The sequence below is a fragment of the Varanus komodoensis genome, unplaced genomic scaffold (assembly GCF_004798865.1).
Source record: "Varanus komodoensis strain SLA01 unplaced genomic scaffold, ASM479886v1 scaffold7_1, whole genome shotgun sequence".
Classification (NCBI taxonomy): domain Eukaryota; kingdom Metazoa; phylum Chordata; class Lepidosauria; order Squamata; family Varanidae; genus Varanus; species Varanus komodoensis.
Window position 1 is genome coordinate 6561145 of NW_025336479.1, and position 24948 is coordinate 6586092.

Sequence of the window (24948 nt, forward strand, 5' to 3'; positions counted from 1 at the left end):
TATTAATGAAAACAAACAGTTTTTCTGCAATTACCCATCTTCTCCATCTATTCTTGTGCTGAATTCCAGTGATAAAATAGCAGTCCCAGGTCCTGGGGCTGGATGAGTGGAGAAGCCACAGTGAAGCATGGGAACATTAGGATGACTGAATCTCTCTGTAGTTTTGGAAAACTAAACTTACTGTGCAGGAACTCCAAAACTGATTTGGATGACTCACGAGACTCAGAACAGTGAGATTTCACCATGGCTTCTTTGCTCATGCAATCCTGCCCTTAATTTATATACAAAACTTTAGCCTATAAAATAGAGGTTTATGCCAGACTGATCAGTGTCAGATTTCTGGGCTAAGGTAATAGTGCCCACAGCTACAGTTTGGTTTACTGTTCTCATCCTGTTACACAGCCAGGGTAGCAGCAGTGTGCCAGCCCTCTGCCATAGAAAGGGAGAAGAGTACATCTCCAAGAATAGCTACTATAGCCCTTGGCTAGTATGCAGAGTGTCCTTGGAGGCATCAAGGGTAATGTCGTTGTACTTTGCCAGCTTAGTGGTTACTTTTGTAATGCCCAGTGCACCTCACAACCCTCCAGACAATTCTTCATCTTAATAACAAATTGACGGTTTTCTCAAATGTTTTCAGCCACCCATTTCCTTTGAAGTTACTCACACTGTGTAAAGAAGAAAGCAAGAGATCTAAAGATGTTCAGAAACTCCGCTCCAGCATTGCAGTGTAAGTTGGGAGAAAATTATACTACAAAGGGGCATTAATAATTGGCAGGTTATAATTAATTGCATTAGTAAGAATAGTCACTGTGTGTGTGTAGTTTTGGGGAAAGAAACATGAAATATAAGAGAAACTACTTCCATAGTGTTGTAATCTGCACAGAGATTTCACTGTTTTGTAGAAAAACTGAAGTATTATGTGGAATTTGGAAGAGCCTTGTGTGAATATTGATTCTAAAGCAAGTATTGCTAAGGGAGGGAGTAAAGTGGGAGATGAACCACCACTCCAAAACCCTTGCTAGCTTGCACCTGCCAGCAGCTCCAGTGACTTTATCAGAAGTTTTTAAAAAATCCCCTCCCTTGGTTTCATTGGTAGAGGATTAACTGTGCCAGCTCTGTTCTTAGGGGGCCACACCTGGTGCCTCTGGGGCCAGCAGGTACAAGGCTGCCTTTGTTCTGGGCCTCCTGCTGATGGGGAATCTCTGCTCAGCCCTGCTAGCAGAGCGCTCCTCTGCACTGCAGGACTGGCACTTCCGTTCCATCCAGCTCACAAATCTATGACTTTGGACTATTTCGCCCAACATGCATGCTCTGCTGCTGCTGTTTTATAGAAAGAGTGATCAGCTTAAGGAAGTTGAGGGATCATTTGCACTCCAGGCCCTCCTCCCTGTGGACCGGTCTGTAGAGCAACCTGAGAAAAGAGGGACAAAAACATTTAAAGGGGAAAAATCTGTAGCTGCTACAGCTCACCAAAAGAGTCAAATATAGCTTACTTGCAAGTTAAATTTGACTAGAGAGCTGCATACACCATTTTCCCCCAAAATGTTTATATAAGATTTTTTTTTTAGTTGCTGCAAATTGGGCAGGTAGCAGCAGCCACACCAGTGGCTTGCCTGTTGCCCACTCCAACATACAGCCTCAGTTTTATGAAACCTTCGCACAGGCTGGATGTTGACATTCCAGGCCATCTCTCCATCAGCACAGGTTAAGCAGCTGAGATGCTCCAGTAATGGAAGTGCTGTGGTCTGTGCAGGATTTGTTTGGATTCCTAGAATGTTGCTACCAGTGGTTCACTTGTTTCAGCAAGAAGCTTTTCTAGAGCTTGTATGCTTTTTGCATGTAACAAATCAGAATCACTGCAGTAATCAGTCACTAGTAGGTTCAATTGTAGCGCTCAGCAGCTGTTCCTGGTTGTTCTTTCTTAAACATGTAAATGTTCCTTTAAAATGGTAAGTGCCTGTAATTAAGTTGTAAAGTTTCTTTTTTCACCTAAAACATTTTAAAATGTACAAATCTGCTATATTGCCTAAATTAATAAAATAGGGGATTTTTTCTCCTCCAAGTACCTTATTTTACATACAAGAAGGGAGACAGAATGGGCAAACTGGATAAGGAGCTTTGCATTTGCTTGTATGCATCCATTCACTTCTGCTTCGGAGTAAATTTGCTGGAAAGTAGCAATACTCTGTCTTGGCAGCATCACACAGTTTAGTAAACACAGATCTATGGTCTATGCATAAAAGCATAAAATCTGTGTCAAAAAAGAGCCCTTTCTCTTAATGTTTAAGCCATCATATTAGACACATCCCAACTTAACACAAGGTTAGGGTAAATTGATCTTCTGTACCCTTTTGACAGCTAAAAAGAACAAATGACACAACAGGTTGAGGGCTTCTGGAAGCTTTTGATTTTTTAATGCATGGTCGTTAGGAGTAATTCACAAATGAATAAACATATGGATAACTATGTCTCCTTTGTTAGAAGTCTACTCTTAACAATTTCTATGAATAGCTGTATATTTTTCCATATATTAAACAGATAGAGTTACAGGCTATATATGTATTCATCATAATAGAACCACTAGATTTCATGTAAGAAAACTTTTCTTTGTGGTTTTTTGTTCTGAGTTTTGAAACTCACAATAAAAATCAAATTAAAACATATTAGACACATCCCAGTCTAACTTTTTCATGTATACTTTCCTCAAATTGTACCATAGCATGGGTAGAAAGCAACAGAGTATTTCTCTGTGTTTCACATTATTTGTTGAATTCAATGATATTTACGTCTGTACTAGCATTATGAAAGTCACAGATGCATGATTTTTGTTTCATTTTTAGGTTTTGTGGCCTGATTCAATTTCCAGGTGACATGAGAAAGAAAGTTCTATTTCAGCTCTTCCTCCTCCTTTGCCATCCATTTCCTGTTGTAAGTATCAGAGATGCTAGCAGGGGCCTGAAGAACTCACAAATGGTTACTTTTTTCCATTGAAGACTGCCCTCATTATTTTACTATCCAGAACACAGGAAACCCTCCACCTTTAACGTGCACTCTTGGACATTTCTGGTCCATTAAACTGGTGTATTCCAGTTTCGTGACCCGTAGAGTAAAATAGTCCTCTATTTTATACATACACAGATTATGGAACCAAAGCAAGTGAATATGGATGTGAGTAACATATTCAGCTACTCCCGTCTCCTAGTGCTTGAGAAGCTTTGATTTTCTCAGCTCGATTATGCATAAGAGCCCTGTTAGATTAGACCAAAGTCCTGCCTAATTTAGCATTGTTTCCACAGTACCCAGCCAGGTGCCTGTAGGAAGCCTCCAAGCAGGGCACTAACTGGTTCCCCAGCACTAAGAGACATGCTACTCCTGAGAATGGGGAATTGTGCCATCATGATCTGCCTGATAGCCTTGTCCAGTATGAACTTTATCGGTGTTGAAGGGACTGGCCCTTGTCTTTTCCATTTCCAATGATTCGGGACATGGTATTTCTTTTTCACAGGTAGGGATGTTCTGAATCAGGGAAATGCAGCTATTTGAGCTTGTCAGATTTCTCACTTGCTTTCTAATGGATTGGAAGTAGGCCAAAAGACTTTGAGGACTTTGATCTGCAAGACAGACTGTGATTTGTGTGTACTTTTGAAAGCACAAATGGAATTTGTAAGCGGGTGGAGGCAGGGGAGGCCCATGTGAGGGGCAGGGTGGCTTGCCCCTTGTGGGGCCCTCAGGCAAGTCGCAGTGGGTGGGTGGACTTCGTTGGCCGCCTGGGCATTGGTGCGGGAGGAGAAATAGGTGGGGTGGAAAGGCAGTGAATGGGGTCCTAGTGCCAGCTGATCTGTCTGTCACACTATAATGCATCTTATTGGTTTGTAGTTGTGTGGTTTTTTCCCCTTATATTTTCTATTGTTAAACGGTCCCAAACTTTGGTAATGGGACAGTCAACAAAAGTTTTAAAATAAATAAGTTTATGGAAATTGGTGCTGGGAAATGCCCTGTGACTTGTGCAGTTTATGAGGCATGCCGTTCCAGGCACTGCTTTTGCATAAATGGCACCTGAAACATGTGGCTCAGCAAAATTTGTGAAAATCTTACTAAACCCAGGTACTGTTTAGTGCAAAGAGTTATTTTTGCCACAAACTAGGCTAGAAAAAGCGTGTGACTTGGCAAGATTTGTACAAATTGCACCAGACCCATTCATTGCAGTACCTGTTTTTCAAGCGTGCGCTCCTATAAATTCCTCTGGTGCTTTTTAAACAAATCTTGGTCCATCAGAACTCATGATGCAGCAAATTGGCACCAGAGTGCAGGCAGTGAACCAAAATCCAAGTAGGCAAACCAAGGAATTATGGATTTCTACCCCTGAACCAGATTCTTCACATCCCTATTATAACTTGGTATTTGCTTGTATTGAGCAGCCTTGTCATTTTAATGCACACTTTCCCAGTCTGGAGAGATCTTTTTGGAGCGCTTAACTTGGTATCCTGTTTATACGCCTGGCTACTGGCTAGCTTCCCTCAACTGCTGCTGCAGCACTTTAAAAAAACATGGGTGTGTTGCTCAACTACTGGGCGGTACCAGACTGGTGAGTGGAAATCTAGGTCAATTAAGCCCCAAGGTAATGTGGATTTTTATCTTGGGAGTACACAGTGGGTGGAGATTAAGCAAAGCTCCTCTGAGAATGCAGTGATCTGACTTAGTGTAAGCCTAGTTCAGTCTGGTTTTTTTCTAGGCTGCATTGGGTATTCTGGAGGTACTCAGCTGAATAAACACTCTACCCATGTATTTAGTTAGCCAAATGCATTATCAGTGTGTCTTTTAATTAAATGAAACTTATTTTTCTGTGTCCAGGTAAGGAAGACAACAGCCAGTCAAGTGTATGAGATGCTGATAACTTATAGTGATATTGCTGAACCAGATGTTATAGAGGAGGCCATGACACTCCTGAGTGATACTAATTGGTGAGTTAACCCACCCATACTTGCAGTCCTGTGTGGACCAACCCATACCATTTAACCCTATTGGAATGCAGATACTGGGTGGGTATGTTGGTTTACGCCATAGCCAAACTCCTCAAGATGGTTCCTTGTGCCTGACTGCTGGGTAGCACACCTCCCCCTCCCCCCTTAGTCCCTCCACTGGGATCTCCGGAGACATCATGGGAATGCTGGGGGGAGTGGGCACAACAGCTGTGGAAAGTGCTTGTGAGGAGTCCCACTTTCCCAGCACGAGCAGGACGTCAGAAGCAAGAACTACTTAATGTTTGGCTCGAGTCCAGTGCAAGACGCTTGCCACCACTCAGCTGCAGCACTTGGAGAGGGGCGCAGGAGTGGGATGCCTTCTTGGCCTCACCTGGGGAGACCACAGAGGATGGTCCTTCTGCCTGCCCCGATCGCTGTGCAGCCCCTGCTCAGGCGAGTGTCAGCTGCACACAGCAGAGAGATCCTGAGCCGCCTGCCTGGGTTTCCTCAAGTGTGCCCGGCTCCTGGGCCTCCACTTCCCACTTCTCTCTGCCGCGACACCCATGGGTGCCCCACTCAGAGCAGGATGGGAGGGCAGCTGGAGCTGTTGGGCACAGGACGAAGCCAGTTTCAGCCGTTGGACTGAAGCAGCATTCCTGCTGCTGGCTGGCGGTGTGGGGCTGGCATGGAAAGGGAACAAGCTTGCACTGGCTGGAGCACACTCCTCTCCCTCTCATCACCACTGCCACAATCCTTTAAAGGGACCCACTCTGTTAGCTTTACTGCTAGGGAATGAGGCTGGTTCTGATTTGGTGCGTCACCCAGGCCTGGGCAACATGCTGACACCCCTTAGGAAGCAAACATGCAAACCCAGTCAGTATGACGGTGTCATGCAAATAAAAACTGGAAGGGATTTGAAATGTAAACCTAGGCACAATCAGTGAACTAGAGGTGTTTAATTTTTTTGCAGATTTATACTCCACCTTTTGTTCCAAATAGTTTCTAAAGAAGGTTCCATTGGATTGTACAATTCAGTACTTATTTTCTGATTTCATTTGCTCAGAGGGACACTCAGATAACATGATGCTGAAGTCTATCCCTAGTATTCATGGCAAGAGCACCGCTGTCCTTGAGGACCTGCAGTGAAGTTAGAGCAGACACTCCTTCCCCTTGAAGAACTGTGGCTCCATCAGCCATGGGTAGGATTTTCCCTCCTAAATATCTTAGGATGACTTCGTGCTTGATATTATTTTTCCTTTCCAGTGTGGTGTAGTGCTTAAGAGTGCGGGGCTGGGACTCAGGAGATCTGGAATCTTGTCCCTGCTCAGCCATGGAGCCAACTGGGTGGTTTTGGGCCGGTCACAGACTCTTAGCCCAACTTACCTCACAGGGTTCTTGTTGTTGTGTGGATAAGATTGAGAGCCACAGGATGAGAATGATGTAAGCCACTTAGAGTTTGTTGTAAGTAAAAGTGGGGTATAAATATAATAAAATGTTCCTTTCCAAACAGGGATGCAGACTTGCCATTTCTAAGGAAACAACGTAACTATCTCTGTGACTTAATGAAAGTGCCGAAACCACAACTTGTTACCAAGGTAAAGCTCTTGAAAGACCCATTTAAGTCACCCTACATTTTGGGATGTGGGACTATGGTTTGAAAAGAGACTTGTGAATACTGCAAACATTGTGAGGTCCGAGGTGTAGTTTCAGAATTATGCTGCAAGCCCAGCTCTCTTCCACATGTACGAAAGTAGCACGCCAAGAAGCAAATGCTTTACAACCCTCTGCTACCCTTTCCTTGGAAAACCTTCCAAACTTCTGATGCTCAGCTACTCAGCTATGAGCATGAGTCTGACACAGGGCAGCAGGCTCTAAAAATATTGATTAGACTTTCCACCCAGAGATGTACTTGGCTTCTCTTATGTGCCAAGTTTCAGGGGGAAAGAAGCTTGTACTAGTTTCAAGGAAGTAATCATATCCAGGCAACTACAGTGATAGCTGTTACGTGGCAAATGGGACAGGAATGTGTTTCGCTGCTTTTCCTGCCATAAAGGCAGCTTGCGACAGGTGAACAGCAACACAACATGGCATTAGTGTTCTGTGCTTCAGCAACGCAGAAGGACATTGGTAGTAGGCATATAGGGTTGCTACTGAGTCTTGTCCTCCAAGGAAGAACCTGGTGAAGACCATTTAAGTACTATTTAATTTGCTGGAGTTTCTGTTTATTTGCCTGCCCGTCCTATTTCATCCCCTGCTAAGTAGTGATAGGATAGCAACTATGAAGAGAATCTCATAGTTACCATTTCGTAGAACAAAAAATGATGAGTCTTGAAAGCTGTTTTCTATTTCCTCACAGTCCAGAGAATTGAAAATGGCCTCTTGGCTCTCTGATCTAAGAGTGACAGCCACATCTGCATTTCTTTGTGTTCCTGTTGAAAACTTCACTCTCCATAAGCTCTAGGAATTTTCGCAGCAGTCTGGTTCCTTGCTACCCTGTTTTTAAGAGGGGGTATATGAAAATATGCAACTCTATCCAGTTTGGAGAGTTCACATTTCACAAGGGCAGAGAAACTCACACTGTGTTGTTAAAATAAGGCAAAACCATTTGAAGTGTGTATCTTTTATTTCCTTGTTCTTGAGTCACCTTTTTGAAGGAAAAGCTTATAGTCACATCCAGAAAATAAACCTGTATTTATGAATGTAGTTCATGTTGCACTATGAGGGAAAAAGTGGTTACAGTTAATGGCTTAAAGAACATTTTAAGAAGCGGCAGTTCACTGAAATGAATGTCTGCTGTTCCAGATACACAACAGATTGCTACTTGAGGGGACACACGCTGCATCTAGTTCCATAAGCATAATCTTTGCAATCTTTGCACATTCCCCTGTGATATCCCTATTGTGGAAGGCTGTGCACAAGGCACTGGTTATCCATAAATGCAACAGTATGTTCACAGCTCCGGAGCATAACAGATCATTTCTACAATGCTATCACTACAAAATGCATCTTTACATAAGGCACTTAGTTATACATCTGAATTCTAGATGCAGGCAAATTAAGGGATTATGCAATAAATCCTACAGCTAAGTGTTGTTTCTGTTGTCTTGAATTAATTCTTAAATGTGTCATGAAATCAATTCCTTTGCTTCTTTGCTGCAGAACACATAACTGGAAACACATTAACACTAGAAAGAAAAATTCTTGGGACCTGGAAAGAAGCAGCAGCTTTTGGCTCCACTACCTGAGCAACTACAGTGTATGAACAAGTTAAAAAGGAAATCTAACAGAGTACATAACTGCTTGAAAGCTCAGTATGTATTAGGAGTTCTGTTTCAGTCAAACTTTGTTTTTGTTAAGTTTACTAGTGCTCCCTCCTTACTCTGTAACCACAAGGTGGCAGTTTGGCCACATGATTTTCTCTTGTCTTTCAAATTTAGTATGAATGCCGATGTTTTGTGTTTCTTTCTCAAAATTAAATTAAAGTATCTACTGCCAAGATCAAACTATCAACATTGCTTGTATAGCCCATCTTCCTCAGCTGTTTGCCTTTGTTTAAAATGACATTTAATGCACTGGCAAAGTAATTTGTACTCACTAGAGAAAGCTACCCTGTCAAATCAAATTATGTCTCGTGTAGCCCACTGCTGTGGAAGAAGAGCCAGTCCACAATTCTAATTATAAGAAGGGTGGTGCCTTTGCTCTTTGGAAGAGTGGGGGGTGGTGGCGGGGGAATGTGTTGAATGTTGGTATGTCTGCTGGGCAAAGTGACTGTCCTGTTCAGGAAAGGGACTGTTAATGTTCTTGGCATATGTGAAGGGCACTAAAACAATAGGATCACAACCTATATTCATTGTGTGATTTCAGTTGGAAAACTGAAAGCATGTCACCTTTATAAACAGGAAGTAAAACTACTCCCTCTCCTTGCTTCCCCATCCCCTTGGTATGAAAGCTCTATGCCTGGCCGTAGGCTTATCCTCTGTGGCTGTTCAGCTGCTGGCAGTATTTTTTTAATTTATAATACTGGTACACTGTTGTGCTGTCCTGCAGGAATAAAAAAAAATCAAACATAAAATATAATCAGTTAAAAGGTGTGCAGGATTCTAAAGCCGCATAATACAATCTACAGCATTAACATTGCATCAAGAAGGACAGTAGGATGCTGCAAACAGCACCTTATAAATGATGCCTGGACAAAAAAGATCTTTCCTTTTCCTTTGTTGGCTTTAGAAATGCAGGGGTCTTAGTAGGATGATATTCTTTTTCTGAAAAGGTCTTATTTTAGCAAAAGGATCTTAACATGTAGCTACAACTTTCTGATGAAGACGAGACACTACTAAGTTCATACCATCACAGCTGACCTTAACACAAGGGAAGAGGAGAATATTGTAAACGATTAATTAAGCCACTGATCATGCTGGCAAAAGCATAATGGAGATGGATTTCAAACATCTTTCTATAAGCTATATTTCCAGTTTAAAAATTGTTCTTCTCATGTTGGACTTTCAGCCCGTCTCAAAATGCTATCATGTGAGGCCGCTTTAATCCCAGCATATGAGCCGCTTACGCCACAAAGTAAAACAGAATTTACTTGACAGAGAGCTCAGCTGTTCCTGCCAATGCCGAGAAAACCACCAGGCCATCAGCACTCCTTGACTCACTGAAGGGCTGTCAGGGAGCACTTTCTGAAACCAACCAGGATGCATTTTGCCACGGAAGATAATGAAAGGAAAACTGGCTCTGTTCTCTAGGATACCAGCTGTTTTGAGTGGTTCAAGTTGAAAGAATGTGTTTATTTTTTGCAAAGCTAGTGGGGGAGGTGGGAGTCGCAGCTGGCTTTAATTCTGTAGAATGTCCATCAAAGGCACTCTCAGTGGACATCCGACCCAAGGTAGAGGGCTGGCTGGGCTTCTTCCTTGAGGCACAGGTGATAATATGCCACTAGCAGAATCTGGCCCTATTATTCTTAGCCTTAGACATGTAAGGAGGCCAAGGTATTCTTGAAATGTGCCCCACTCTACAGGTACCCTTTCACACATTATTAGGCAAGACAGAATTTGGAGACATGAGCATGAGGGTAGCCTAAGCGTCATTATCAATCTGCTGCAGATTGATAACGTACGTGTGTTGCTTTTTGGAAAACTGGAAAAGCAGAATTTAACCTCTGAATGTATTGCTATTTATTTTGAGGGAGGAATGCAGGAGTAAAGCAGAAATGATATAGTACTGCTGCCATTACTACTGGATGTAGCAAGAGAATGTCCTCTAGTCTGTTTCACAATAGAGCAGGATCCTGTCATATACTGCTCACTTCAGTTAAAATGATGATAATTCACTCCTTCCTTCAGTTTCAAGAGGTTCAAGTTTTCTTCAAACTGTCCACCTGTCAGATCCTGTGGGGATGGAGAAATGAATGACTTAGTAAAGTCTGGTTAATTGCATGGCATCTCATCATTGAGATGCAAAGACTTTTTGAAGTAGTGCTGTTACAATTTCCATATAAAAATGAGCTGCATGTAAATTTCAGGGCTCTTTCTGTGCACATAGTATATACCAAGCCTGACAAACTGCAGTTCATTGCTCAGCATCATCTGTATATTTATATACTGTATTATTTGCTAAAAGCCACCACAGCAGCTCACAGCAATTTCAAAACAAACCTTAAAACACTAAAAACACAAAATACTGTAACACTGAAACCACAACCTAATTTGAAAGGCTCCGTTAAAGAGACTTGTCTTACACCGTTCCTGAAAGCCAAGCGAGAGAGGGAACCAAGTAGAGCTGAGAGAGCACATTTCCCTGTTCTGGAAGGCCAGGCAAACGTGTGTCCCTTGGAGTAATGGTGGCCTCAAAAGAGCTGCTTCTGCAGCTCACTTCACAGTAAGGCAGGCAGTTCCTTGGGCAGCCAGGTCCTAAAACATTTGGGTCCCAATCATATGCCTGGTAGATACAGGAAAAGGTGCAGTCCCTGCTACAACCCCATAAAGCCCTTTTGGGTCCTCCACCCTCATTGCTGGCACAGTTCTTGCTGTGCCAGCTGCAGCTCCAGCACATAGGACAGACTTTGCACAGCCCTGGGGGCTGCTCCAGGAGATGGGGGTGATAAGAGAGATGGCCTGTGAAGCATCTACCTCAATCCCTCCTCTTTGCAAGCAGAGATAAAAATACCACAGACCACTGAAATCAGCCATCTGTGCCAACCCTTGCCCCCTGCATTCTTCCTTCACTTGATTGAATGGCTGTAACTTACCAGGTTTTATGGGCAGTTACATGCAATATCACATTTAGGCATTAAAGGTTCAAGCTATCACCTTAATTAGAGCCTTTGAAAGTCAATTTGGAACAGGTGCAATATGGCCCCGATAGGCACCAGTGGGCAGCTTTGCTGCTATATTTTGCACCGAGTAGCTTCCAGACACTCTAGGGCAGGGGTCGGCAACCCACGGCTCCGGAGCCGCACGTGGCTCCTGAACCCCTCTGCTGCGGCTCCAATCTGCTCAAAGCTTCTGGAGCTCAGGAATGCAGTGCTAGCTAGTAAGTAAATTAGCTACTTAAGTAAAATGCTGCCGAAAGGATTCTGTTTGTCCCAATGTAATCTCCTTCATCTGAATGTTAAAAGCTGCGCTTGGGACCTGTCACAATTCACAGCACTCGACTGTTTATCTGCTAATCAGTCACTAAACACACCTATATCTCCTGGCTTTTACTCTTCAGGAAACTGTTCTCTTATTCAAAATATATGAAAGGAGTCCTACTAGTTTATAATGTGAAATTAAAATAACAGTTTTTAGTGACTGAACAAGAGCTGCAGCTAAATCATAATGAAGATATACATAGCATTAAGGTAAAAAATGATAGATGCAGTGTTATCTTCATTTTAGATGTCAAAACGGTTTTGCGGCTCCCAGTGTTTTCTTTTGTGTGGGAAACAGGTCCAAATGGCTCTCTGAGTGTTAAAGGTTGCCGACCCCCGCCCTAGGGGTAGCCTCACATAGAAAACACTGCATTAGTGTTTTCTAGATGTGACATAACCAGCTATTGCCATATCAAAGTGACTTGCGAAGGGTCACAGCCAGTGCACCAGCAGTGATTATTTATTTATTCGATTTATATCCTGATTTTTTCCTACAAAGGGCTCAAGGCAGCTTACATCATTCTCCTCCTCCATCTTATCCCCACAACAACAATCCTGAGAGGTAGGTTGGGCTGAGATGCTGTGACTGGCCCAAAGTCACCCAGTTGGCCCCATGGCCGAGCGGGGACTCGAACCCAGATCGCCTGGGTCCCAGTCACGTGCTCTTAACCACTGCACCACACTGGCAATCTTATATAAATATACTTCTTGCCACCACCACTTGGTGACAAAACAGTACCTAGAAGCACTTCCAGGCAGCAGACCTGACCCTTCAGAGGGAGTGCAGCTCCTTCCAGAACAGATTAAATCTCAATTCCAAAATCAGACTTCTACTGAGAAAATAACAGCTCCACTTTGTCTGGGTTTAAGCTTCACCTTGTTCTCCTTTTATAATCAAACCAAGGTAACATTCACATGTTTTGACTGCTTCCTTGGTGCTAAGTGACAAAGAGAATAATACAGCTGGGGTTCGTTATACCTTACTTCAGAGCTCTGACTCTCCTCTTGAAGCAGTTTCATGTAAAAATTTAGGACAAGACTGACCACTGTAAGTGGGACCCCATAAGCAAAAAGCCACACAGTTGACCAGTAATCTGCTAGCAGAACATATTGGATACAACCTGCCAGAAAGAACTAGAAGCCTCAAGGCCCAGCCCTGCTAGCTGGACCAGAAGAATACCACAGTTGGTGGTATCAAAACTCATTAAGAGTCCAAGGAGCACTACTATGATCTGAAAGGGCAACTGATACGGGTCCAAATAATCAATGTCATACCAGATAGATCTGGAGTTGCAACACCACCACCTTATCTTTGAGACTGACCTACAACAGGCAGATCTTTTGAGTCAAAGGAGTTTGAGTTACAAAGTTTCTTTACTAAAGGTCTTATCACTGCCCCTTTTAAGTAGAAATTGTGCCACTTTCATTAGTTTAGTAAACTTGCCATAATCACTTCTTTTGAATTTGTGAAGCTGGACCATTTGTTTACTCTTTCTGCCTTACTAGTTCTCCTGTTCCATAACTGTGTAGTCTCTAGGCTGAGACTGTATAAATTCTGTAGTCACAGCATCCTATATTCACAGCTCCTAACAATTATTGTCATTTCTAGATAAACTAAGCTATGAGTGTCTAGGATTCTCTTCCTATCTTACTGACCTTGCAGGAGCAAGAGATTTCCATATAATTACATCAGACTTGATGTATCTCTAGGTTTGTATGCAAGATCTCCCAATGCAAGGGTTTACGCATAGACAATGCTCATGACTGATAACATGTTTCCTATTTCTGACTGCATGGGATACCAGCATGCCTTGCTGACAAGTTGGATGGAAATTTATTGCCTGTGCAAAGGTTTTAACAAAAGTAAAGGTAAAGGTTTCCCCTTGACGTTACGTCCCATCATGCCTGACTCTAGGGGGCGGTGCTCATGTCCGTTTCCTAGCCGAGGGAGCCAGCGTTTGTCCGCAGACAGTCTCCATGGTCATGTGACCGGCATGACTAAACACCGAAGTGCACCGAATGCTGTTACCTGCCCACTGAAGTGGTACCTTTTCATCTACTCGCATTTATTATTTATTATTTATTAAAACATTTTTATGCCGCCCCATCTGCCGAAGCCTCGGGGCGGCTTACAACAGTAAGTTAGGTCATCATAAGTAAAAATTAAAATATATACATTTGCATGCTTTCAAACTGCAAGGCTGGCAGGAGCTGGGCCGGAGCAACGGGAACTCACCCTGTTGTGCAGATTCGAACCGGCGACCTTTCGATCAACCAGCCCAGCAGCACAGCGGTTTAAACCACTGCGCCACCTGCATCCCTTAACAAAAGTGCATGGCTGCAAATAAAATGTACAATACTGGTCAAGTTTCTTTTTAACATTAAAGGCTGTGTCCCTTATGGTAAGAAAAAATAACCTGACCATGGATAAAAGTATCTGTTTTACTGGCAGCTTTAAAGCTAAGTGAGGGTTTCCAAGCCACAGCCCTCTTTATTTCCATGAATACCTCCTGGCCACAAGTAAGCTCAAGAGACTTTCACAGGAACTGAAAATGGTGGCTGAAGTGCAATCTGCAAAGGTTCTTCTGCAACATGTTCAACCACCAAGAAAAAGAAGAGGTTGCTGGGAGGAGAAAATGGTAAGCCTTGTGTCCGGTGGCAGCCATTTTGTGGTGGTGTTTCAGACAAATTTCTTCAATTGCCCAATTGGGTGCGCATACGCCAGGAGTAGAGTAAGGAGCTTAATATGAGGCCCTTAACTTTAGCTAGGAGGTGATCAATAGACAATCTGATGCTGTGATTCAAGCGCAGGCCATGAAAGCTGCAGTTTGGTAAGTAAAGAAGTGATGACAATAGGTTGTGAAATTGCTCAAGGATTCAAAGATGAAAGCAGGAGGAATAAGATAAGGGGAAAGCTTTTCCCTCGATGTACATATTACCACTCATAAACTGCCAGTGATGGCCAGCTTGAACCAGTGCTGTTCAGTCAGTGCTATTCACTGACTTGAAGAAAACTGCAATAATTCTAACAGCAACACATTTCTGAGTCACAGACTACTTTTCAAGAAACAAACAAAAGACCAGCAGTAGCTCATTGCATTAACTATATGGATTTCGCATAATGAATGGATAAAGTGGAACTTTTAACCTAATAGCCTATTCTGCAACCATATAAGGTGACATCACCCCCTTGCCAATGACTGGCAAATAAATCAGGTGACATCATTGTCAACTTCAGCAATTATTTTGAGCCTTTAATTTCAGAGCACTTCTAATTATGTTTCTAGTGGGATTAGCCTCAAACAATACCTCATCATTTAGATTAGTGACAACAAAGGAGCTATTGCTTTCGCATAGGAACTGTAATACTTAGCATTTACACACCAATTGTCCTACCTATTCCTAACACCTCACTTGCATTCTACTGGGTAATCTTATCCCAGTTCTCCGTGGGATGCCAGTATCGTTCCTTATGTTATAGATGGGAAGTGGAGAGAGGGTAGTTTGATGGTGAGTTATGACCATACAAAGACCTGGACCAGGGATTTCTCCCTCCAGCACTTAAATACATATGCATTCCAGTATGTCATTAAACTCCATTCAGTATTGGTGAATATATTTTGAGTTAGAAATTCTGCTGCCTACAGAAACAAAATGTTTCTTCCAAAACACATTGGGTTTTAAATACAGCCAGGACAATTACAATGTCCTTTTAGAGAGCTAGCTATGTTTACTTTTTAAGCCATCACGCTACTTCCATTATTTGTCAATAATCTGAAACAGGAAAAAAAGTGAACTTCTGGAGGGTGATGGAAACTGCATACAGTTGAAAGCACTTGAACTATGAGACACTGAGAGGGGCAGAAAAAGAATGGATGAAAAGGAAAAAACTGACCAGTTTCACCCCAGGCGTTTAGAACCCTTTGGGGGCGAGCAAGCCAACCATACTAGCTTTCTGAGGATCAGGGCTGGAAACACAGTCCTGGATATACAGTCCAGGAGTGTCTTCTAGGAGTCTTCAGATGCTGTTCTGGCTTGAGCCCAAAACAGGAACACTGCTGGCAGCTGGGAACTTAGCACAATAGAAGTAGGGCTCCATTTATTAGCTTCAAATGTGCATGCAAATTCCACTGAAGTCAGTGGAACATATTATACCATGTACATGGCTTTTTACAGAACAAGATTTTACTTCCTATATGGGGATCCTACTGCAATTTGTAAACAAAACATGTTTCACCAGTAAGCCAAGGCATTTGCCATGGCAATTGAGGTTAATCTGAATGACCTATGTTTTAATCAAGTGACTGTGATTGTAAAACTTTGAGGAATTACTTATGAGAAAAATTGTTCTCGCCAGTCATGCTTCAACTTGCCTTCATGTTAACTGAATAATTATTAACAGATACCTTTGTGTATGGACCAGACCAAAGAGGTGGGACCAGTGGTTTTATTCCCCACCCAGCTGTGGGATTCGGTGCAGGGGAGAGAGCAACAGAAGCTGGGTAGTTTTTAAGACAACTAGAGATGAGACTAAGAAAAATGCAGAAAGCAGGGCAAGGAGCTGGAAGGTATTAGGAAGACTTTTGAGGTGTTAGTGCTATGTACATTAACCTATGCTCAACATGCATATTTGCACATAAATGCAAATATTACAAAACATCAGAAATCTCCAATGTCCTTATTCAAAGAAGACTGGAACTCTTGAAATCTCAGAATTGGGTAGCATATAGTATCTACAGAAGCTTCGGCTGTAGAGATAAAGACCTGGACAAGAAAGATGGATTCAGAACTGAGAGTTTCTGTTCCTAAATGTGACAATACACAAGGGGTGTAAAAACTCAGCTGTAGTGCAGCCTCAGATTGGATTATGGTCTGTCAACAGAAATTACTTTCTTCAGACTTTACTAAGAAATACAGAATGAAATATAAAGCTAAGTAATTTTGCTTGATCTAGTCAATTCCTTTTGTCTCCATGTGCTCAATATGTCCTGTTTTAAATACTCAGTAGAAAGCAGCTTGGGCAATTACTTCTTCCTATCACCATGCCTTAAGGAGAATGCTGAAACAAGCTCACCAAGAATTACTTGTGGGATGAAGGTGCGCTGCACAACTGGCAAGCACAGGAGTTCCATCCTGGGTTTGAACTGTTTCCAAACCAAGTAGCAAAGTGTACAAAGGTAAGAAAATCTGTTTGTTTGCATCCTCACACATCATCTCCTATGACAGATCAATCATTTCAGGATCACAGGTTGAAGGGAACCCCTTTATTTCAAGTAAAACATTCCACTTGCTTCTGAAGAGTTTGTCAAAACAGCCAGGCTCCTCAAAGCCAGACTTGGTGAAAACTCCACTGTTGATCGATCGATCGATCGTCAGCTTTATGTCCATCCTTTTCTAAAGAACTCAACGCGATTTACATCCTCCTCCTGCTCTGCTCTCAATCTATGCCCACAACAACCACCCTGTGAAGTAGTTTGGGTGGAGAATCTGTGACTGGCCCAACGTTGCCTATGGCTGAGCAGGGACTAGATCTCAGATCTCTTGAATCCCAGTCCTGCACTCTTAACCACTGCACCACAGTATTCATGCACATGCCTTACCATTTAGCATTTCTCACTGGCTAGCATAGTATCACATACCACGGGCCTTTTCCTCTTAAGGCTGCAATCATATGCACACTTACTAGAAAGTAACTCCTACAGCTGTTTGTTCTGTGTTGGTGCTGGCATGGAGACACCCGCATAATCGGTGTTGTTTAAATGGAACAATGTGATGTGGAACATTTGTTTGAAAATAGTTTCCAGGAGATATTTAGCAAACCTATTGCTATTCCACTCATCCCCTTTTGGGGTACTTGTCTATTTTTGAGTACTAGAGAAGGGAAAAAAGGCTTAACCCCTCATATAGAAAACTTGGTAGGTGGTTTTCTAGCTGCTTCTTCCATTTTGTTGGCACTCAAAAATGAAAAGCAATAATCTGCAGGGTGGGGGGGGGACCTAAAGCCTGAAGCCAAGATGCTTCTTAGAATAATCTCTGGAACCTTCCTCACTGTGAACAATATTTCTGTTCAGCCCCTGAAGTCCCCTCCTGTGCCAGGACTGGCCGGAGCGCAGCTGTGGGACCCGAGAGTCTCGTTCTGAAGTGGCCTGGGCTTGGGAAGCCCGGGACCTGAGAGTTTAGCTCAGCCTGTTTGCTCATTTAATGGCAGGGGCTGTTGGGCCTGCTCAGGCTTGGAGAGTCAGAATGATGAGCGCCTGGCTCAGCCTGGCCTCCTATGTGATTACAGGCCAAAGGACAGCAAGACTCCTTTTCAGCCACAGCTGCACGATTAGGCTTTGAGTCAAACCTCTGAGAAAGCCAACATCCCAGGAAGTTGTTTGTGGGAACCAGGCAGCAGGAGGCGGCTTCCAGGGGTTTCATCGAGTTGAAACATCAACTCAGGAGGATAGGACAGAGTCACCCTGCTCAGCACTGGGCTAGGTGAGGGACTAGAGTCCCTAGTTAGTCAGCCTTTTGGGAGAAGGGCTCCTCTCACATTCAGCCCAGTGCTGATGCGGTGGAGCCTTTGCTGGGAACAGCTGTATTTTTTGTCCAAAACTTTTTCTGCATGGCCTTCCCATTGTCTAGGCTGAACTTTCTTACCCGGGCTATCCATCAAATCTGGACCCTTGTCTTCTTAATTTAAACCATGACTGAACCTTAGAGTTAAGTGTGCCTGGGGACACTGATCTAGACACTCCACTTGAGAACCTCTCTTCTGCCTGGTCCTCTCCCACTTAGATTGTATGGTCGTTTGAATTGCTCAATATTCTCTCTTGCCTGGACTGATAAACTATGCACTTTACAAACTTGAGGTTCTTCTCTGCCCTAAAACTGTTACTGAGAGTTGAAGAGAGGGTTAGCAAGCCTGTGTTGGAAATGCCATCTTTAAAGCCCGTAATACTCTCACACCTGGACTTACCAGGATCTTATTTTTTTGCATGTCTTAACAGCTCCATCATGGAAATTCCAACATAAAATCTATTATTGGACTGATCCCTGCACATAAAAATTCTAGTTTTATAACTTGCTCTTGAACAATGTCTTGAATTTCTTGGATTAATGTCTTGCCTGGATTTATCATGACCTTGTCTTTGGAAACATGTGGGTTGTGACTTGGAAACTATTATTGGATCTATTTGTTTTTATATTTAACTTATATTTAACTTATAAAACAGCAGACAGTGGTCCCAAACAAGACCTATCTCTGCCGTGGTTGTAGTTGTGTTGCATTGCGTTGCAGTGAACTCTCTTGAACTAACTGATGTGCCTATAGTTTTTGCTTTAGCTGCATGTGTTGGGCCTATCACAAAAAGATTCCTAAGACGTTGTACCATTAAACTTTTGTTGTGAGATTGGCTAGAGTGAAACGTTTCACTGACTCTGGTGTTCTGTGCCCACATGTTTGTGCCACAGTCAGGTCACCACATTCAGAATCTCATCTGTTCCCAACATAATCTTTTCTTCTAAAACACTCAGAAATCCACTAAAATACTACACAGATTTCCTCACCTTTCCCTCCTCCTCATTGTCAGACAAACACTCACCATACAAGTCCATTTCAAACACTTATTAATCTTCTAATAGGGGGGACATGATATCCCTCTATAAGTACTTCAAAGGCTTTTACAAAAAGGAAGGTCAAGATCTCTTCTCACTAATGCCAGAATGTAGAACATGGAATAATCAATTCAAGTTGTGGCAACCCAGATTCAGGCTGGACATCAGGAAAAGCTTCCTCACTGTCAGAGCAATGCAAGAGTGGAACCAGCTGCCTAAAGAGGTTGGGGGCTCTCCCACACTAGAGACATTAAAAGCGAAACTGGACAGCCCTCTGAGTGGGATGGGGTAACGTGGTGTCCTGCAACAGCAGGGGTTGGACCTAATGGCCTTCATGGCCCCTTCCAACTCTTCTACGATTCTATGATTCTTCTAGGTAATTTGCTGTAAGCCTCCACCCCCCCAACACACACACACAAAATTGTTGGGTGTCACTTAACACTGGAAAATCACATTTTCATCCAATGTCCTCTTCTGACCATATGATCATATTTTTAACACATGAAAATTCTTTCAAGAACTGTGTGCCAGCTTCTCAGTAACACTCACTGTTCATCATGTAAAGATCCTCTACTCATGTTGCACATCAATATGTACCAACCTGTGTGTCAACTAGACACTTGGTAATGGCAGGCAAAAGCTGGCCAGAGCAATAGCTTCAGATGACAGAACCAACCAAACTGAATACTGGCGAGGGAGAGTGCCATCTTGGTTTCCCAGGCTGTACTTACAACACCATAATCACCGTATTTGCTCTCACAGATTAGAAAACCTTAGTCCTACATTATCGCCATCTAGCAAAAATGAGCTATGTTGTTTTTTATAACTAACTCTGGCTGCAGAATATGAAGTGGTCCTCTGGTTTGCTCAGTCCAGCATACTGTCATTAAAAGATGACAGAGAAAGCCTTCTTCAGGACCGCCTATCCAGCTCTATTGCATTGCCATTTCCACAGAAGAAGGTGAGGGTTCATACTTGAGGACAAATAAAAGCACAGCAGTGTGGTAGCTGTTGTTATTGTTTCTTTAATCTACTCTTACATAAACGAAAGAAAGTTCAAGGGGCCGAGAACTACACTGCAGTCAGAATCTTCAAATTTATCCTTAGTCTGCATAATATCACCACAGAGTAACAAAAGTTCAACTCCTCTGAGCAAGTTTTAACCAGTTTAGAAACCATTTCCTCTGCCATCAAGCCTGCAACAAGAAGACTTGCCCAATCATTAGAAACCACAGTCAATTTTTCTTAGCGGTAACATGCTGGTAGAGAGAGGCTGGTTAAGGTTTTTAGATCAAGTGTGATGTAAAGCAAAACACGGCCTGTTTCATGCAAAGCAAGAACAGAGAGGAAGCAAGAGTAAGGCATTTGCAGTTGGCAAGGCTGTTTAGTGCCCTGATGTGTTTCTTGGGTGGGGGGGGGGGGTTACTAACAAATGGTATATAAGGCAAGGAATAGGCCATCTTTCAGAAAATTTAAGAAATGGTCCATCAACTGATGCACAGCAGTGTGATCTCTGAACTTACATCTATCTATCTATCTATCTATCTATCTATCTATCTATCTATCTATCTATCTATCTATCTATCTCTGGCCTTCTACAGATGTCCAACAATATCCTGGTGTGTCCTTAGGCACAGTGCCAACACGTTTATACCATCTAGGAATATGTTCACAGTCATTTGTAACTGAATGATTAAAAACTAATTTACTACGAAGAAAGCTATGTTACGAGGTAGCAACATCTGTAGCAACACCGCAAATGTAGAATTCTCTTCCAAGGGTGGTCGGGGTCTTTCCTCCCCACATTTAATCACAACCTAATAAATAAGCAGATCCGTTTCAGATGATAGTGGGTTGGGCAAGTGGATGGAATGACTAAGGGTCATATCCAACTTCTGCCTTCCATCTGAGGAATGGACAGAACTGGTACAATCCCCCAACCTTGAAGAGCAGATTGTGGGCCTGTGGAAGTCCTATTTGACCTGTGGTATCTGTTCTACAGGTCCAGTATGGAGGTTGGACCCAAATCCGTATCTACAAGCAAAATGGTTTGCAAATTAATTCTGACAGCTCCTTAGTTGAGAAGCTGGTAGCTGGTTAGGTAAGAACTGTAAGTTTAGACAGTAGCTTGCTTCTCATAGTGCAGGACAAACACCTAGAGATTCGGTGTGGTGTGGTGTACTCAGAGTACTCAGCTGGGGATCTAGGTGCCACTTGGTCATGAAACTTACTGGGTGACTTGAAGCTGGTTGCAGACTCTCAGCCTAACCTACCTCATGGGGTATTCTTGTGAGGAGAAACAGAGGTATGTAAGGAACCTTGGGTTCCTCACAAGAGGAAGAGGACAAGATATAAATGCAATGTAGTAGCAGTAGCAGTGACAGCAACAATACTAGGCACACACTATCCTGCCTAGTTCTCTTTTCTCCAGTAGCCACTGTTCTACATTTTCATCAAATATATATAAGAAGAAATGTTTTTCTTCTTAGTATCCCTAACTAACATTGCATTTTGATAGGTCTCTTCACAAACATTCAACCATTCAACTGAGATGTTTGATGCCCGAGGAGCCATTTTAACAGAGAGAGAAAAAGCACGTGGTGATGCTCCTGAGCTCCATCAGTGGGCAGGCCTGGCTGGGTGGCGGGGGCGTCCTTCCTACCTTTGCTCCCAATGAAGTTGTTCAAGGAAGCAGCGTACTCGTACAGCATCCTGCTAGGACCACTGCATCAGATCTCCATATCCAGCTCTGCTTGATTCCCTCAGAGTCTGTCAGGACCTGGGCATTTTCTTTGAAATGGGTGGCCCTTTGGATGCCCACAGCCTAACAGTGTAGTGATTTTTAAATTTGTTTTGCTACCTGCTAAGGGAGAGACTGGAGAGAAGAAAGCAGCAGAAGCTACTGCCAGAAGCTTTTCAGCTTGCTCCCTTTGTGAGTTTTGAGTGAGTGCATGTGTGAGTAAAGGGGAGATGGGCTGGAAGTCCCCCAGTCTTCTGCCCCTCCAGCTGCAACTGTATACATAACTGTAGTTTTGAGTAAAAATAGAGGGTGCATCGGATCAATGATTCTGATACACTGCCTTCCTAATATAATTAAACACTTCAGCATGTGTGTATTCCTGCTTCGACAGGCAATATCCTTAGGTCACCAACCAGCCTAAGGTTAGTAGCTGTCTAGCAATTGCAAACCCTGATTTTTTGTGGAGATTGTCTTCCAAAATAAGGACAAAAATTCTCTTTGAGTTCTGATAAAAGAAACCATCTATACAGCATTCTTTAAATTTTGCTTTGTTTTGCAAGCACTACAAGAGAGTTGGCTGAGATTTAAAGTTATACTCACCAGTTTCACACAAATAATGAAAGGTGGAGATGCATCCCTGAAATGCAAGATGGGGATCTTGGGTTTGGGGTTTTCCTACAGGGAGACAAGCACATTACTTGGTTATCTCATTTTCTGTGGGATACCACTGCTCCAAAGGGACAATGGTGGGATTTGTGGTTGCTGATTCTCCTGTGTGCCTGATGCTCAGGACTCTTCTTGCTCCAAGTCTCACATGCAGCAGTTTAATTCTGCTCTTCTGGTTTGTCTTCACAGGAGCTAAATAGAAATGCTACTACCTCCACCAATGCCTTTGAGGGCAAAGGGCATTTAGGGCTGCCACTCTCCCACACAGACAAACAGATATAAATTATACCTCCACAGATTTCCCACTTCCCTTAATGTTTTTTTCCTTCTTAGAGGAGGCCAAAACAAGCCCTAGTTTCTTGTAAGTGAGTAGCAAAGTTCCCATTGACGTCAGTAGGAGCAGGATCCAGCCCCAGAGGCATCACCCTTTCTTTCTGACATCATTTATTGACATAAGAGAAGGTAATTCACAAAACTCCACTCCATTCTATTTAGCCCTCTTCTACAGTATAGTTTTTACAGCTTCTCATTCAGGATCATCCAGCAGAAGGAAGAAAACAGCAGGGACTGGGTTTCCTAGTGCATAATGTGCTGTTTGGAAAGTGAGTTTTGTTTCCCATTCTTTCTTCTCCCTTCTGTATTTCTAAGGCAGCATTTTCATAAAGAGACCTTTCAGTTTGAAGGGTTCATTCTCTTCTGCCTATTTACATTCACCCAAAATGACAACCATTCATAAGAAGACTATAGGGTGTCAACTAGTGAACAAGAGTGGGACAGAGCCCTTCATCTGACAATGGGTCACTGATTTTGTACCAAAACAAAATCTCAGTTTCTTTTTGAGTTTATTTGGCCATTAATATTAAACTTATTTTCCAATTACAAAGATGAAATAAATGGCATAAATGGCCATAAATAAATGGTCTGCCCTGCCACCAAATGTGGTATGGAATATATTCCCATCCTCTTGCATTTCTCAGAAGTTGCTAATTCCTGTAGGATTTCATGGACTTAGAAGTCAAGCATTTTCTGGAAAAAAAATACTAATATGTTTCTAGCTCTTGTATTTGGCATAACAAACTTGAAAATATGCTTCAAAAGTTAAAAGGAGAAGTATGATTGTTCAGTAGCCAGGAGATAGAACAATTTGGAATGCAAAATCTATTTTGCTTCCTCCTTCATTTAATAGAGCACTGCAAAATGACAGTAATTTCACATTTTAGTAGCCCAATTAGAGCAAGCTATTTGGATAATTTTAGAACAATGTCCCTAATTTGCATATTGAAATCCAGTATGAGTATTTTTTTCTTCTTCTTCTCCATTAAGACTTGGCCATTTACAAGAACTGAGCAGGGCTGTGAGGGACAGGACATTTTGAAGGATGCTCATTCATAAAGCGGCCATAAGCCAGAGACATGTAACAACAAAGACCTGACAATGCGGCATTGAACACATTCCCTCCAGAGTAAAGGTTCACTTTGCTCAGACAGAATTTCAGATCATGTATGAATCAGGATTGTTGCCAACCTTCGATTCTTCGTAAGTGTAAAATCCTTTTGTGATTTTCTTTTTATCCACATCACAAAATGCAGTCACCTGAAGGAGACAAGCGGAAAAGAATTAGGACCAGTGAGGAAGACGGCGTGCTCTTTTGCTCTGTTTCTTGGAGGTGTTTTTTCCCTTTTCTTTTTTCCCCGTTGAAGTGTGTGCACTAGTCAGGTGCTCTAAAAGCAATGCAGAACATATATCCTATATCCGAGAACCATAAATCACAACAGCTGACAGAGCCACACATAATGAACACATTTATTCGCATATCTACCCGAGCCTTGAGAAGCGTGTGCTTCAAATCAGCACTAAGGTGCTAGACTGAGTTGCTTCCTCCCTGGGGCTTCCAGGTCACTGCGAAAGACAACCCAGTAGTACAACCCAGGACTACAGCGATGGCCACTAAGAACAGGAGCAGCTCCGTCGCTTTGCATGCATGCTGCCTTGAAAAGGGGCATGAGAGGAGAGGGAAGGAGGGAGGGAGAATGAGATACTTACTGGAAGAAGCAGAGAGTGCACAAGGGGATTCCCAGTCTATGCGACAGCGGTTGAAATGGAACTGAGGGAGTGGCTGGGGTCCGCCTGGCACCGTCATTACTGGTTTTTCGGCGCCAGGTAAAGACCTTTTTATTTAAACATCATTTCAATTGTTAAAACATATGATCTGGCCTGGGCAACTTCTTCTTCCTTCTCTTTCTCCTCCTATATTTTTATTTTATACTGATAATTTTAATTTTGTATTTGTAAATCAATGTATTTTTTGTATTTTTATATTTAATGGTAATTTATTATGTACTATTATT

The 24948-nt window shown here is 42.6% G+C and overlaps 2 protein-coding genes across 8 annotated transcripts in view; one reads left to right on the forward strand and one right to left on the reverse strand.

Moving 5' to 3' along the window:
- Nucleotides 1–8471, forward strand: part of TBCD (tubulin folding cofactor D) — a 165535-nt gene extending 157064 nt beyond the window's left edge. For 3 of the 4 annotated variants that reach the window (XM_044453694.1, XM_044453693.1, XM_044453695.1), the window contains 5 exons: nucleotides 638–727; nucleotides 2841–2928; nucleotides 4852–4961; nucleotides 6472–6556; nucleotides 8121–8471. In XM_044453694.1, the coding sequence (XP_044309629.1) occupies nucleotides 638–727; nucleotides 2841–2928; nucleotides 4852–4961; nucleotides 6472–6556; nucleotides 8121–8129 (382 nt within the window). In that variant the 3' untranslated portion in view covers nucleotides 8130–8471. Of the gene's footprint in view, nucleotides 1–637; nucleotides 728–2840; nucleotides 2929–4851; nucleotides 4962–6024; nucleotides 6161–6471; nucleotides 6557–8120 lie in introns of all 4 variants that reach the window. The other variant, XR_006416959.1, reaches the window with a different exon arrangement.
- B3GNTL1 (UDP-GlcNAc:betaGal beta-1,3-N-acetylglucosaminyltransferase like 1) overlaps nucleotides 1–24948 on the reverse strand; it is a 251318-nt gene that overhangs the window by 2038 nt on the left and 224332 nt on the right. For 2 of the 4 annotated variants that reach the window (XR_006416961.1, XR_006416960.1), the window contains exons 10-12: nucleotides 24125–24193; nucleotides 22535–22609; nucleotides 8849–10351 (exon numbers count right to left, since the gene is read on the reverse strand). Coding sequence is in view for 2 of the 4 variants with exons in the window: in XM_044453701.1 (XP_044309636.1) it covers nucleotides 10271–10351; nucleotides 22535–22609; nucleotides 24125–24193 (225 nt within the window). In the remaining 2 variants the exon portion in view is untranslated. Of the gene's footprint in view, nucleotides 1–7565; nucleotides 10352–22534; nucleotides 22610–24124; nucleotides 24194–24948 lie in introns of those variants that run through there. The other 2 variants (XM_044453701.1, XM_044453700.1) reach the window with 2 other exon arrangements.